Source organism: Urocampus carinirostris, chromosome 15 (assembly GCF_059441175.1).
Source record: "Urocampus carinirostris isolate Australia breed hairy pipefish chromosome 15, RoL_Ucar_1.0, whole genome shotgun sequence".
Lineage (NCBI taxonomy): Eukaryota > Metazoa > Chordata > Actinopteri > Syngnathiformes > Syngnathidae > Urocampus > Urocampus carinirostris.
The window spans coordinates 14,799,215-14,812,329 of NC_142363.1; the positions used below are offsets into that span (position 1 = coordinate 14,799,215).

At 38.2% G+C, this 13,115-nt stretch overlaps 1 protein-coding gene and 1 long non-coding RNA gene across 8 annotated transcripts in view; both read right to left on the reverse strand.

Annotated features, from left to right (window-relative positions):
- The window catches only part of unc79 (unc-79 homolog, NALCN channel complex subunit), a 96,049-nt gene extending 87,388 nt beyond the window's left edge, over positions 1-8,661 (reverse strand). For 6 of the 7 annotated variants that reach the window (XM_088353989.1, XM_088353986.1, XM_088353985.1 and 3 more), the window contains exons 1-2: positions 8,559-8,661; positions 4,123-4,243 (exon numbers count right to left, since the gene is read on the reverse strand). In XM_088353989.1, coding sequence (XP_088210115.1) covers positions 4,123-4,243; positions 8,559-8,580 — 143 coding nt within the window. In that variant the 5' untranslated portion in view covers positions 8,581-8,661. The remainder of the gene's footprint in view (positions 1-4,122; positions 4,244-8,558) is intronic. The other variant, XM_088353982.1, reaches the window with a different exon arrangement.
- A 1,763-nt stretch (positions 8,662-10,424) lies between these two features.
- Positions 10,425-12,156, reverse strand: LOC148351656 (uncharacterized). Its single transcript, XR_015852841.1, has 2 exons — positions 11,969-12,156; positions 10,425-10,846 (listed from the first exon to the last, which is right to left on the reverse strand). It is a non-coding gene; the product is annotated as an uncharacterized LOC148351656 (long non-coding RNA).
- Between the last annotated feature and the right edge of the window lie 959 nt (positions 12,157-13,115).

Here is a 13,115-nt window from a genome sequence, read left to right on the forward strand (position 1 = left end):
CAACAGGCATATGGATTCGGGTTTCTAAAAATAATGCCACTAGTCTACGGTTGAGGAGAAACTAGAATGACAAAGGAATAGGTTGTATCGAGGGGGGGATGACTGGTAACAATTATGTTTGTGAGCTAATGTGGGATGGACAATTGTGTTTGCTGTCCCCTGGGGAAGGTGGTGGACATTTTGCATTTTAAGGACGAAAGGAGAAAAAAGGAAAAACATTTTTTGGGGGTTATTGGGGGGCGTCTAGGGTAGGAGGAGAGGGGGAGGAAAAACATTTTTTGGGGGTTATTGGGGGGCGTCTAGGGTAGGAGGAGAGGGGGAGGGGGGCAGAGAGCATTGCTCTTTTGCTGCACGTTTTTATGGGCCAAGAATGTTTGTTAAAAGGCCACTTTTTGAAAACATTTGGCAAGTAGGTCAAAACGGGCGATCCACTTGAAAGTTTTACACAGTAAACGTTTGAGCTTTAGCAGGAAAATGCAACATTATCCCCTTAAAGTTGAACTGGTGGGTCACATATAGTGGATGTAAGTAAACACACCCCCATAACAAGTATTATATTTTTCTGATTAATTATTGTCATTAAAACACTGTTAATTATTAATGAGTACAATTGATATGGAAATTCTTTGGGAAAACAAATAAATTGGCGTTTCTTGTTTTGGTATTTTAGCTTTTATTGTTAAAGTTTTAGAATGGTTGTTTGTATGTTCATTTTCTTCTCAATTCATTACTGAAGTATCAACAATTGAAGAACAGTTAAAGAATAATTTAATGAGTACTATGATTCATTTTTTTGTAATCAGAAAAAAAACTATTTCAACAAGGGCGTGTCCACTGTATCCACTGTACGTCTTGGGTACAGAATCAAATCAATACACAGATTTTCACTGCCCTTTGCTTATTTACAAAGTACATCATTTTAATTGAACCATGAACAACACGCAGACACTCATACACAAATACGTGACTGGTACACGCACAAACACATATACGCTCACACACACACACAATAAATACAAACATATACATGTAAAACACATGTAGAAATGCACTGATACAGAGACGTGACATTGACTGTCAAACTCTAAACTGTCAAATAAAAAATAACAACTATGTAATAGTAATACTATTTTTGCTGATAAAATGGTCAGATAATACCCCAAAAAGTTTTCTCCATATTTGTGTCTTGGGAAAACATTATTTGTTTATGCAATCTTTTTTCCCAAGTCAGTTTAACGGAAGGCAGAATTAAGCTTGCTGAGGATAAGATGTCTCATTTAGATGACATTGTCACTTGAGACAGATTTTCATGTTTTCGGTGCCAGCTCTGCTGCATTTGTGCCAAAGGCATGGCAACAGAGATGACGGCTCATATCGGGGAAAACTTGTGTGTATACTAAATAATCCGTTATGAAAAATGTGAAGATTATTTCTCTGGACTACACTGGGATACACTCGAAATAAGTGTTTTTCAACCAGTGTATCGGACCTTGTTTAGTGTGGTGCAGGAAATACTCCAATTTTAAATTTAAAAAAAAAAAGCATACTAATGGTCAATATCTTTGCTTTCTTCTAGTAACTGTAATATTTATCAGTATCAGTAGGTGATAGCAGATTACTATTTTTATATACTAATCATCTGCTCATGATGTAGTACAGGAAATATATTTTTATGGAAAAAACATTTTTTTTTTAATATAGTTGTTTAAGATTGCAAAGCAAAAAAATAAATAATACAAACAAAAAATTGTAAATAATTATGCTATTTTAAATATTTTCTGATTTTAAAAAAAACAAACAAAAAAAAAACTAGATGTCACGGGTGCCCATTGCCCCTAATTGGCCCCGCCCGTTTTGCACCAGCTGCGGCTCATTGACTGATTGGATTCTCTCCTACTTAAGCTCAGTGCTCTCATTCAACCTTTGTCAGTCCGTCAACGAACCTCTGCACCCCCAAGACGTGTGTTTTGACACTATCTCGCCCTGTTTGATATCAGACTTCAGTCTCCAGTGTCTGGTATCGGTCCCGTCTGTCTCCCCCTGTCTGATACCTTGCTACAATCTCCAGTATCGGGTATCGTTCCCGTCTATCTCGTCCTGTTAGATAACGAACTCCAGTCTCCAGTGTCTGGTATTGATCCCGTCTGTCTTGTCCTGTCTGATATCTGTCTCCAGTCACCTGTATCTGATATTAATCCTGTCTGTCCTGTCCTGTCCGGTATCGACCCCATCTGTCCGGTATCTGCTCGTGTAACTGGTATCGAGCTCGTCGGCTTCTGGCTTCCTGTTGTTCCACGCCAGACTTCTGCCTTACTTCTTCCGCTCAGCGATCACCGAATCACTGGCGTTTGTGTTAACGTGCATGACTGCCCCCTTCCCGTAAAATAAAGATTGTGTTAGAAATGTTACGCATCTGGGTCCTTCTGCTGTTCTGGTTCTGACACAAGAATAAAGTAAAACATTTTTTTCCACTGGTATATCATTTTTGATCAATTGAAATATAATTTTTGTTATTTTTCTAAAAAAAGAAAAAGGAAAAAAAAACTTTATAATAAAACTTTTAAAACAGGTTAGAAAATGATAAATAGTACTATAAAATATTGTAAAATCTAAAATGAATAACTTGTAAGACCATATTTTCCGCACTAAAAGACACACTTGATTATAAGGCATACGCTCAAAACAAAGTTTTTTTGTCATATATTTTTTATACATAGTGCGCAAGAGATTGAGACTAATGTAAGAACTTCTGCGAGTACAGGTACATATTAATGCAATGCTCACTCCAATCGCAAAACATTGCATGGAACGGGAATTGAACCCAAGTAGTGCCAGTGAGAGCACCAACACATTACCACTACACTACCAATGGTACAGTAAACAAATGAAATGGCATTAGAGCTTTCTCTCATCATCACAGTATTTTAACGGTGTCACAACACTGCATCGTGCATTCTGATAGGTTAAACAGTCTCTCCACTTTTTAACCCGTGTCCAATTTTTAACATTCATTGGTGAATACGTGGAGAGACTGTTTAACCTATCGAAAACACTTCACAAATCTTTACCAATGAATGTCAAATAAGTTTTAGCAAAAACTCCAACAGATATCAAACTCGAAACTTTGGGGATGTTTGTACACAGGTTTCTGAAAATCCAAAATAAAAGAAACTTTAATCAGAGAAATAATCTTCGTCAAAATATGTATATTATCTTTGTGCTGAGTTATAGCTAATAGTGTATGAATAATGCCCATGTTTCTTTATGGAGTGCACAAATATAATGTCAATCAGAAGTAAGATCTCTCATAAAGTACGATGCTAGATTCTGAAGGACGTACTGCTGCTGTGGTTTATGGCCCAGTTTTCAAACCATCAAAATGACGGACGCCCTTAAAATTGTACTGTTTACTCTTTAAAAAAATCCGTCAATGATGGAAAATTGCCGTTTAATGGATCCTCTGAAGACACGGAAATATAAAAGATGTAAATGTTTATACAGTATTGTTTAACTTACAAGTTGTTACAAAAGACATCATTTGGTTGTTATTATGAATTACTTCTCCTCCTCACAAATAAAATATGGAATTTCAAGTCTGCTTCAAATTAGGTTATTTGGTCAGGCTCTGGCTGGGTTGGGCTTTAATACCTGTGGCCCCAGGTCGGGTCGGATTTTTTTAAGGCCTAATCTTACCTCCGATGTGAACGACAAAATTGTTTATTTGGTGTATCTAAAATGGCCTTCCATTTGGAAGATGTTGCTTCCTCTGCCTTCCATGGCACCCGTGGGAGTGGGCTGACCTCAGAATTGTGAAGCAGCCCCCCGACCCTCTCTGTAGGCCCCCAAGGGAGGGCCATACCGGGGAAACGTTCATCCAGCAGCTGACCACTGAATCAATAAACATCCTGAAGCTCCACCTCAGCTGTTTTCACATTTAATGTACTTTTGTAAGCGCTTTTCTATTCACCCTCCTTAATTTTGTTTGTGTGATGGTGTGGGAAATATGTCACAAACACTACGCCAAAACAAACCCAAAAAAATAAAATTATCTGACCGTGTAGAAATCTAAATATCAGACATTTGGACTTGTGTTACCTGTTGGTTCCAGAGCAGTTTACTTACCTGAGCAGGGTTTGAGAGAAATATTTCAGTGTGTTTGCAATGTCAGTTCCGGAGGGCACGGGATAAATGTTATGTTGCACACGGTTGTGATACTCTTGCAAGTATCGTATCTTAGAAGCAACTACAGACAAAATAAAAAGCAGAGTGACAAGCGGATTAATGATTTGAAACACCCCCCACCCTCCAAAGAAAAACAAAAACACGATGAAGACATTGAGCTTCATTGCCTTTCACAAAAAAAATTTAATTAAAATTTATTTGTGAAGAACTTTGGGGACAAAGAATTTCCACTCAAAGTGCTACATAAAAACATTCAGTGTAGGGTTGTCCGCTAAAGACATCAAAGATACGTTCCTTTTTTGAAATGTATCAAGTTAAAATACGGCAGGTTTCTACCATGCATTTAACACACAAATTCCAGTTACAAAATTTAATGGAGGCTAGATTACAATGCCTTCCGGCCCTCTCCTAATGACCTTTTCAGCTATTTGCATGAGGTCAAAAGAAGCCCTAAGGGCGGCGCTTACCTAATGCTTATGAGAATGAGAATCAACGTGTGCTAAAAGATGTTCAAGTCCCAGGGCAAGCAATTCTCTGAGGAACATCGTTGAAGCAGCTGGGAGTAGACCTCAGCAAAGAGGTCTTTCTGTATTTAGAACATCACCTTCGGGACGCTTTTTATTAAAAAGAAAACCACCGTAAACGTTTGCATATGCAGAGGCTAAGCCAACCTCAGCCAGCTTTAATTAAGGGCTATTAGGCAGTGACGTGAAGTCAGGGAAGGCAGGTAAGGCTATGCCTCACCTGTCATCATGGAAATATACCATTAAAAATCTATTAAATGGTTAAATTATTTCAGTGTTAAAGTTCTTTCTCATTTAACATCACAATTTTCATTTTTTTCAAATCGCTGAATTTTAAGATTATATTATGAATTTTGGTAATACAACTACTGGGTTCAAACAACTTGTGCATGGTTAAATTCAAGCAGTTTTTAAGCACTTTCAAAGCAAATTTTCTCATTTCTCCAGCACTCGGTATTTTGGTCTCTTCCTCTCTCTTTTTGGGCGCAACGCATAGAGGACAATGATATTTCACATGACAACGTCATACAAACTAATGCCAGCTGCCATTAGAAGAAATGCAATGGTAAAGTGAAGCCACCAGAGCAGATATGCCTGCGCCATTTTAAGCAGACTTGATGTTTAAGTCTTTATTCAATACTTGGTGTATTAAGTCAGACTGTGGGCAACAATTCCAAGCATTTCCCAAAAAATTAAGAAATATTCAAACACTTTTCAAACCTTGAAAACATAGCATTAAAATCCGAGCATTTTCAAGGATTTGAACAAACCCTGCAATTTGTAACGAACAAGTGTGCTGACTGCAGATTCAGAGTGAGGCATGCAATTCTCTTGCCTAACGGCAGAGGGCTATAGTTAGACCAATGATTCTAATTCATGCACAAACAACAGAATAAAAGAAAGTTAATACTTCCAATATTTTGTTTCTATTTGCATGGACTTTTTTTCATAATGTAGGAATACAAAGTGATTGATGCTTTTATGGAAAAGAATAGAGGTCATTTATAAGCAAAGGTAAGACAAAAAAAGCTTTTTTTCTATGTTACAGTTTATATTTCGCTTTCTCGCTTTGCCAATCCAATGATGAATAATATGAGGCTTTATTTATTTGTAAATCTGACCGTGCCTCACTAGATGAGAACCTCACTGCATGTCGCTTTATCTAGGTGTCTTCAAAGTAACTCTTTCTCTGCTAGCATAGTTACATTTTTTGCCATTCACAGCTATCAAAGGCACTGATTGCGTTGAACAATAAAGTACAGTCATGTGAAAATGTCTTGAGACCATACTGGTGTTGTTTTTATCATGGTGGACAGATGAAAAACTATAAAAGCCACACACAGGAAGAATTTCTCCAATTCCACACAAAAAAAGTATGATCAAAGATTCCAATCCAAGCATTGACAAAGGGTATTGGTTTATTACAACTTTTTAATAAAATATCCTCTGGAAAAAAATCATACGGCGGCTGGGTGGTTAGCGCGCAGCCCCACGGAGAAGAGGTTCAGGGTTCAAGCCCAGCTAGCGCTGCCTGCATGGTTTCCACCAAGCACTCCGGTGTCCTCCCACATTCCAAAAATATGCATGTCAGGTTAGTTGGCCTGTCCAAATTGTCCCTAGGTGTGACTGAGCGAGTGAGTTGTCGGGTCTCTGTGTGCCCTGCGACTGGGTGGAAACTCGTTCAGGGTGTTCCCTGCCCACTGCCCGAATACAGCTGGGATGGGCTCCAGCACCCCTGCGACCCTGCTGAGGATAAGCAGTCTAGAAGATGGATGGATGGGTAAATATAACTATTAGTATTGTTTCTTTTGCTTTGAAACGTGACGTGAATTTTCATTAAAAGAAGTTGATCATGTAAATTCTTTCATTTTCTCAGAAACTGAATTTTTTCGACCAATAAAAAGAAATCAGTAGGTTTGACAAAACATTCCTAATTCATTATTGAGAATTTTAATGTGTACAAAATTTAATTTACTTTCTAACAAACAGAAATATCTATGTTGCTTAAGACATCAGTGTTGGCAAACCATTTTTTTCCACCCCACAGCATGTTATAGAAACTATAATTAATCCAACGAGAGGTCAGAATTAAATCTACTATCTTAATTTTTAAAGTGATAATTTTGAGTCTTTCATTACGTACAATTGTAAACTAAATTTATAGAAATCTATTTGAATTGATGTTTTTTTCTTTCCCTTAAAAATAAAATAAAATAAAAATGAAGAACAAAAAAAGATTTTGTCCTGTTTGGTTATTTATAATAAAAAAAGAAACATGGACCTTATTGCTTTCAAATGTTCTGTATTTTGTCCTCAGAGGAAAAAGTTCAAACAATCCTAGTATAAGATGCCATTACTTCTATTGCAGACTCCCATGCACAGCACTAAGGATGATTGATACCACTTTTTAGCCAACTGTGAATACTGAAAGGAGCTGTATAGAATTTGGAACTCCTACAGCACTAGTAGGTTCATTCATGATCCACGTGAAAGTACGTCCATTTCTTAGACGTGCAAGAATAAACACTTCTTTCTTGATCTTTTATGGACTCTACTTGAAGCAAGCCTTTTCTTACTTTCACCATTTTCATGCTACACTGACAAATACTAACAAAAAAATGAGAGGACAAGCATGACGTCATTCTCAGCATTCCCCCCAGCCCAGGTTACTCAAACCTAAGGTGTTACAACCCGAACAGCTCTCCCAAAAGCAGATTGGCGCAGTAGAAAGTAAAGCATGAGGGCTTTTGATCTCAGTTGGGCATTGTTAACACATACTTAATAGACATAATATTTAACTTTCAACTTTTTAATGATACCCCTAACAACGCACACCCCCTTTAAAGTTCTCTACAGAATTTGGAAATGTTCTACTTGCTAAGGCCATCTTTTTGGCTGAAATCATCATTGCAGCCTCTGTCAAACTCCTTTTGTGGCACGGGCAAGTACATGCATTTCTTAGATGTGCTCAAAAACAAACTTTTCTTTTTTTCATCATTTTGGGGGTTTTGGCTGGCATTTGGACTGTATGTGAAACAGGCATTTTCTCACAATTTTCATATTACACTAACCAATCGAAGGACAATGATGAGCGTGGAGTTACCCTAAATCCCACACTCTGTTCTGCTGCCTGAACAGCTTTGCTAAAAGTAAGATAAATGCAAATAGGCGAGGTGAAATACAAATCTAGGGGCTCTTTGAAATCAGTTGGTCATTGTTAACACATGGAGTACTCAATAAAGAAAATATTTCACTTTCAACTTTTTAAGGACACCTCAAACGACGCAACCACCTTTAAGTTTGACATAATTCTTAGCATGCGAATGACTAATGACTGGGAGTCTGTGTGAAGGGGAGCTCACAGTATTATGAAACAATACAGGTTGCTCTTTCCACCTGTTCACAGGGAATACAGGGGGGAAAAGAACCTGCCACCAGCATGATGCCAGCATATTAATGAGAAATCGCCCCGCCACCATATTGCTCAGGGGGAGAAAAAAAAACATACGCCGAATCGACCTTGACAGAGGAGTCTCGAAAAGATTCGCCCGCTTTCGTGTTGAAATTGTCAATGTACCTGTCACTCAAAAACCGGCACAAAATATTGACGGACTTGTTTTAAGGTGCAAAGAAATGCAGAGGGGGAGTGAAGAAGGACGCGCACACACACATTGAATCTTGCAGCCTTCCTCTGCAGTGAAAACGTGTTGCAAGCTGCCTTGGCAACCGACCTCTCATCATCACCAAGGACGGATACATTCGCCCCCTCTCTCCCAAAAATGTTTTTTAAATATATAGGTATACATAAAGATAACAGCACACAGACACATACGCAGACATTTATATACTTACACTGCTCTGCCTTAGTGGACATTGCGGAGACACTTGTGGAGACATAAAAGCCACGCTGTAAAATTAGATTGGATATTTTTTGCACCCTCTTCAGTGTTTTGTCTGTCCCTTACTGGTAGAAAAGTGAACACTCTCTCTCTTTTTTCTCGCTCTTTCCCCTCAGCTTGATCGTACCACTGCGCGCGATGGATTTGTGCGCTACAGTATTTCTGTTCTCTCTGTGGTGCTTTCAGTCATATTAAAAGAGCCAGACTTAATGCAGGAAATCGTTATTGCGCGCATACTAACAATTAGATTGGGGAGTAAAAAAAAGACGGAGGCAGCTTGTTGTGCAGATGCTCCAAACATGCACACCTTTCCAAATGGACTCACCCTGCTCTGACAAATTGCCATTCAGGAAATCCAACATTGCCTTTAAACATTTTGAAATGATTGATCAGGGGAAGGACTGGAAAGGTTTGAGGTTTCTTGTTTATATTTGGGCATATTTGCAAGAGGACAAATGTGCAACAGATGGCTCAGGACCCTAACAAGGTGATATTTTTGAAATGTTATTGACAAGTTTATTCTGCGTGTCTGTTTTAAATATTGGACAATTGCAAAGGAAATTACATAGTGTGCCATGATTGTTATTTTGATACTGTTCACATCATTGTCACTATTGGCCAATAATGGTTTTTTTCTTTGATATCCGCACCCCTTAGAACAGATCTTCTATTGGTAATTTAGGAGATTGAATTTAAAAGAGAACCCAGGAGAGGACCTGTAGAGGAAATTTAGAAAAATGATTGACGGATACGATTTTTTTTTTTGTATCTGCAGATTGTCTCAAATCTGATACCTCCGCAATATGGGAGTAACACGCAAATAAGAATAAGAATAAGAATAAGAACAAGAATAGGAAAAATAATAATAAAAAGAAGAAGAATAGAAGAAAAGAAAGAAAAAGGAAAAGAGGAGAAGAAGAAGAACAGCAAGAATATTAAGAATGATAACTCAATTTATTTGCTTCTCTTCAGGAGATTCATTTTTACAGACTGTACCAGGGGTACAGTCAGTGCTGTCGCAGCAGAACGTGCACCAAATGACCAATTTACAGCACCTGACCTGAAGCATGTCAACCCCTGCATTTACCAGCTGGCAGAGATGGGAAGCTGCGTCGTGGACTAGTTTACAGGCTGGGGCGTCGTTGCTGTCATGCACTTTACGAACATTTTCAACATCTTACCTCGTGTTCACTATTCTGTGTACAGTAATGCTAATTGTGATTCACCCTGGTCAATCCTGGAAGGGGGATTACCACGTGTGAGGTCCTTTCTCAAGGTTTCTCTGTTTTCCTCACGCTGAGGTTTTTGAGTTGTTCCTTGCCTGCATGCTGATTTAAGATCAGGTAATCGTGCAATTGTGTAATTGTAATCCTGTGCCGTCCTTTGAGACATTTTTGTGATTAAGGGCTGTATAAATAAATGTGACTTGACTTGACTTGACCTTGTATTCCCAAGCGGTCTTCCATCCGAGTACTAACCAGGCCCAACCCTGCTTTGGGACCTGGAATCGGATATTCTCAGGGTGGTATGGCCGTAATAAGGTAATGGAGACCGGTCTAAAATGTATCACTTGCATTTGAAAAAATATACATGCAGAAACATGCATGTAACATTTAGTTTTATATTATAATCAGTAGATTACTTTTATCATATTGGTTTTAAAACACATAGAATGTAAGCAAAGTACTATGTTACGTCAATTCTTAAGCGCTAAATCTGATAATATGCATTTAAAAACTCATGCAAAAGTAGTTTCTTTGTTAAATATCTTGACAAATAATATAAATGAATTATTAAATAAATAGCAAGTACAAAAAAGTGTAGCCAGCTATTTTTATTTTGGCCTTGAGCGCAGTACACATTGATGCATCATAATAATATATATTCTCAAGGTGGTGGAGAACACACAAAGGTTAAGTGGTACCAACAGTTAATTTATATTAGTAGTACATTGTTTACCATTATATATATATATATATATATATATATATATATATATATATATATATATATATACATGTATATACCATTTCATCCGGGAGGGGGAGCATATTCAAAAGCTTGACAGGAAGTATGTAGTCCATGGGCCGTAGTTTTCCCACCACTGTTCTAGTTGCAAGCAGCTCCCCTATCATGGTGTTGGTCAGATGCTCTTTGCTGGTAGTGAGGAATATGGTGCAAGATCCATCCAGCTGGAGCTAGAAGAGTCACGGCAAACACGCATAGGGCGAACGTAGATTGCTGAAAAAATATACAGCATTTGTAAGAACATGCCTGTCGGTGTTTACATGCCAATCTAGTGCACATGTCACTTTCACCAAATCTCCCAGTTATATACAGGGCGTCGCAAAAAAGGCATACACATTAAAGCAGCCGATAACTCAATCATTTATTTTTTCTTTATAGACCGAACCCATTGAACTGTGCCATGGCAACCAGGCTTGACTGTGATGAAAGGCAATTATTCTGAAATGCTAAGTATAAAAACGCTCGAGATGTGAAAATACAACACCAACACAAGTTACCATCACTTGAATTACAGATAAGTTTAAAGCTGATTCAACTTTTAGGAATTCCATAACAAGTGTTCCGGAAGGCCACGACAAGCCCCCAAAGAAGAAAGATTACTGGAAACGTTTCAACAAAATCCCAAAAGTCTTTTTAACAAGCTGGTAATGATGTCGGCGTTTCAGAATCATCAGTAAATCGCATCATGAAACGTCAATGGAGAAGTTGCATTCCAAGATCAGTCCATGCTCTTAATGACAATGATGCAGACCGAAGAGTACAGAACTATGAGTGGTACAAAGATCAATACTTCAAAAAAATTAACCTGGTAATAACATAGTGACAACATAGAAAAGTAATAAAATAGTATGTTGTTGCTTTAGAAATACATGTGAAATTGGCAGCCCTTTGCACTAATTAGTAATAAAAAGTAGCTTTTGGTTTTAAAAAGGTTGGAGACCACTGTTTTAGTTCATAAGGAAAGAATAAATAATTGCTTTATCGGCTGCTAAAATATGTAGGTCTATGGCTTTTAGGACATCCAATACATACTTTACAATTTTAAACTTTCTTGCTGATCATTTTTTTGATTTCGCTAACTTGGGCTGGACATGTGCATGTTTCTGAGGACGGATAAATGGGTAAACAAGCAACTGCTGTATTCATTTTCATCTGGACCTCTTAGCCTTAAAACTCATTTATGGAGAAAAAAATAATACGAAAACACCTTTGCTTTGCTACTGAACTGAGAAGTTAATTTGACTGTCTAGCATCAGAGAGACATCAATTCCTGTATCATTTCATATATGTTCACCTCTGTGTTTAAAACGTAAAATCCAATTGAACGAGTCCTACCACAGGGCCGATCTTGTCTTTAGGTGGCTTGTGCTGGATGATTGACCTGTGATCTTGCTGGAAGACTTTTCTCACTTTGGAGCTTGTCAGTGAACGCACCTTTAGAGCGGAGAACATCTTTCTTCTTGGCTTGGGTCACTCTCCTCAACTGAACTTGGGACAGTGTCGCTCTTGACATTCTCCCTAGTTTCCCATGAGATCTTAAAGACGAAAGAAATTCCCAACCCTCATCCTGGGAGGAGTCAATTCCAGAGCTTTGTGTAAATAAATACACAAGCCAATATCTCATCAAGACGCGATGAGGATGTAGGATGATAAACATAGATAAATAGAACAAAGCCAAATATGGTTGTTTATCCATGGAAACAAAACAAAAAGCAATTATAAACAGAGTTAAAATGTTTTTCTGCCTTATTTGAGCGGATGTGGAGTCTTCATTATCCATCCATTATTTGCACCGCTTATCTTCAGTAGGGTCGCGGGGGTGCTGGAGGCCATCCAAGCCATCTTCAGGCACACAGACACAGACAACTCCCTTGCTCATTCCCACCTAAGGACAATTTGGACCGGCCAGTTAACCTGACATGCATGTTTTCGGAATGTGGGAGGAAACCGGAGTGCCCGGAGGAAACCCATGCAAACACGGGCAGAAAATGCAAACTCCGCACAGGAAGACTGGTAGCTGGCTTTGATCCCATGACCTCAGAACTGTGCCACAGACGCGCTAACCACTCAGCCGCCCGAGTCTTCATTATGAAAACATTTGATCATTTGTGTGAGCTCATCATTATAAAGTGTCAAGAAGCATCTTCACCAGAAAACATTTGATCATTTGTGTGAGCTCATCATTATAATGTGTCAAGAACGATCTTCACCAGCACGTTATGACTTAAACAAAATATGTAATTTAGTACTTGTGGTCTAAGAAGTATTAAATGTAAGCAATCAGTTTCGTTTTATTCTAAAAATCTTCTAATTGTTGTATGCAAAAAAATTGAGTCATTTATTTGAGATGCAGCAACGTTAATTAACTTGGGAGTCATGACACTTCTATATTCCGTTTCTGTGTCCTGTAGCGCCTACCACAGGCAGAGAAAACAACTACAGCTTATTACGGTATGTGACGTGGCTTTACAGGTCGTTCACT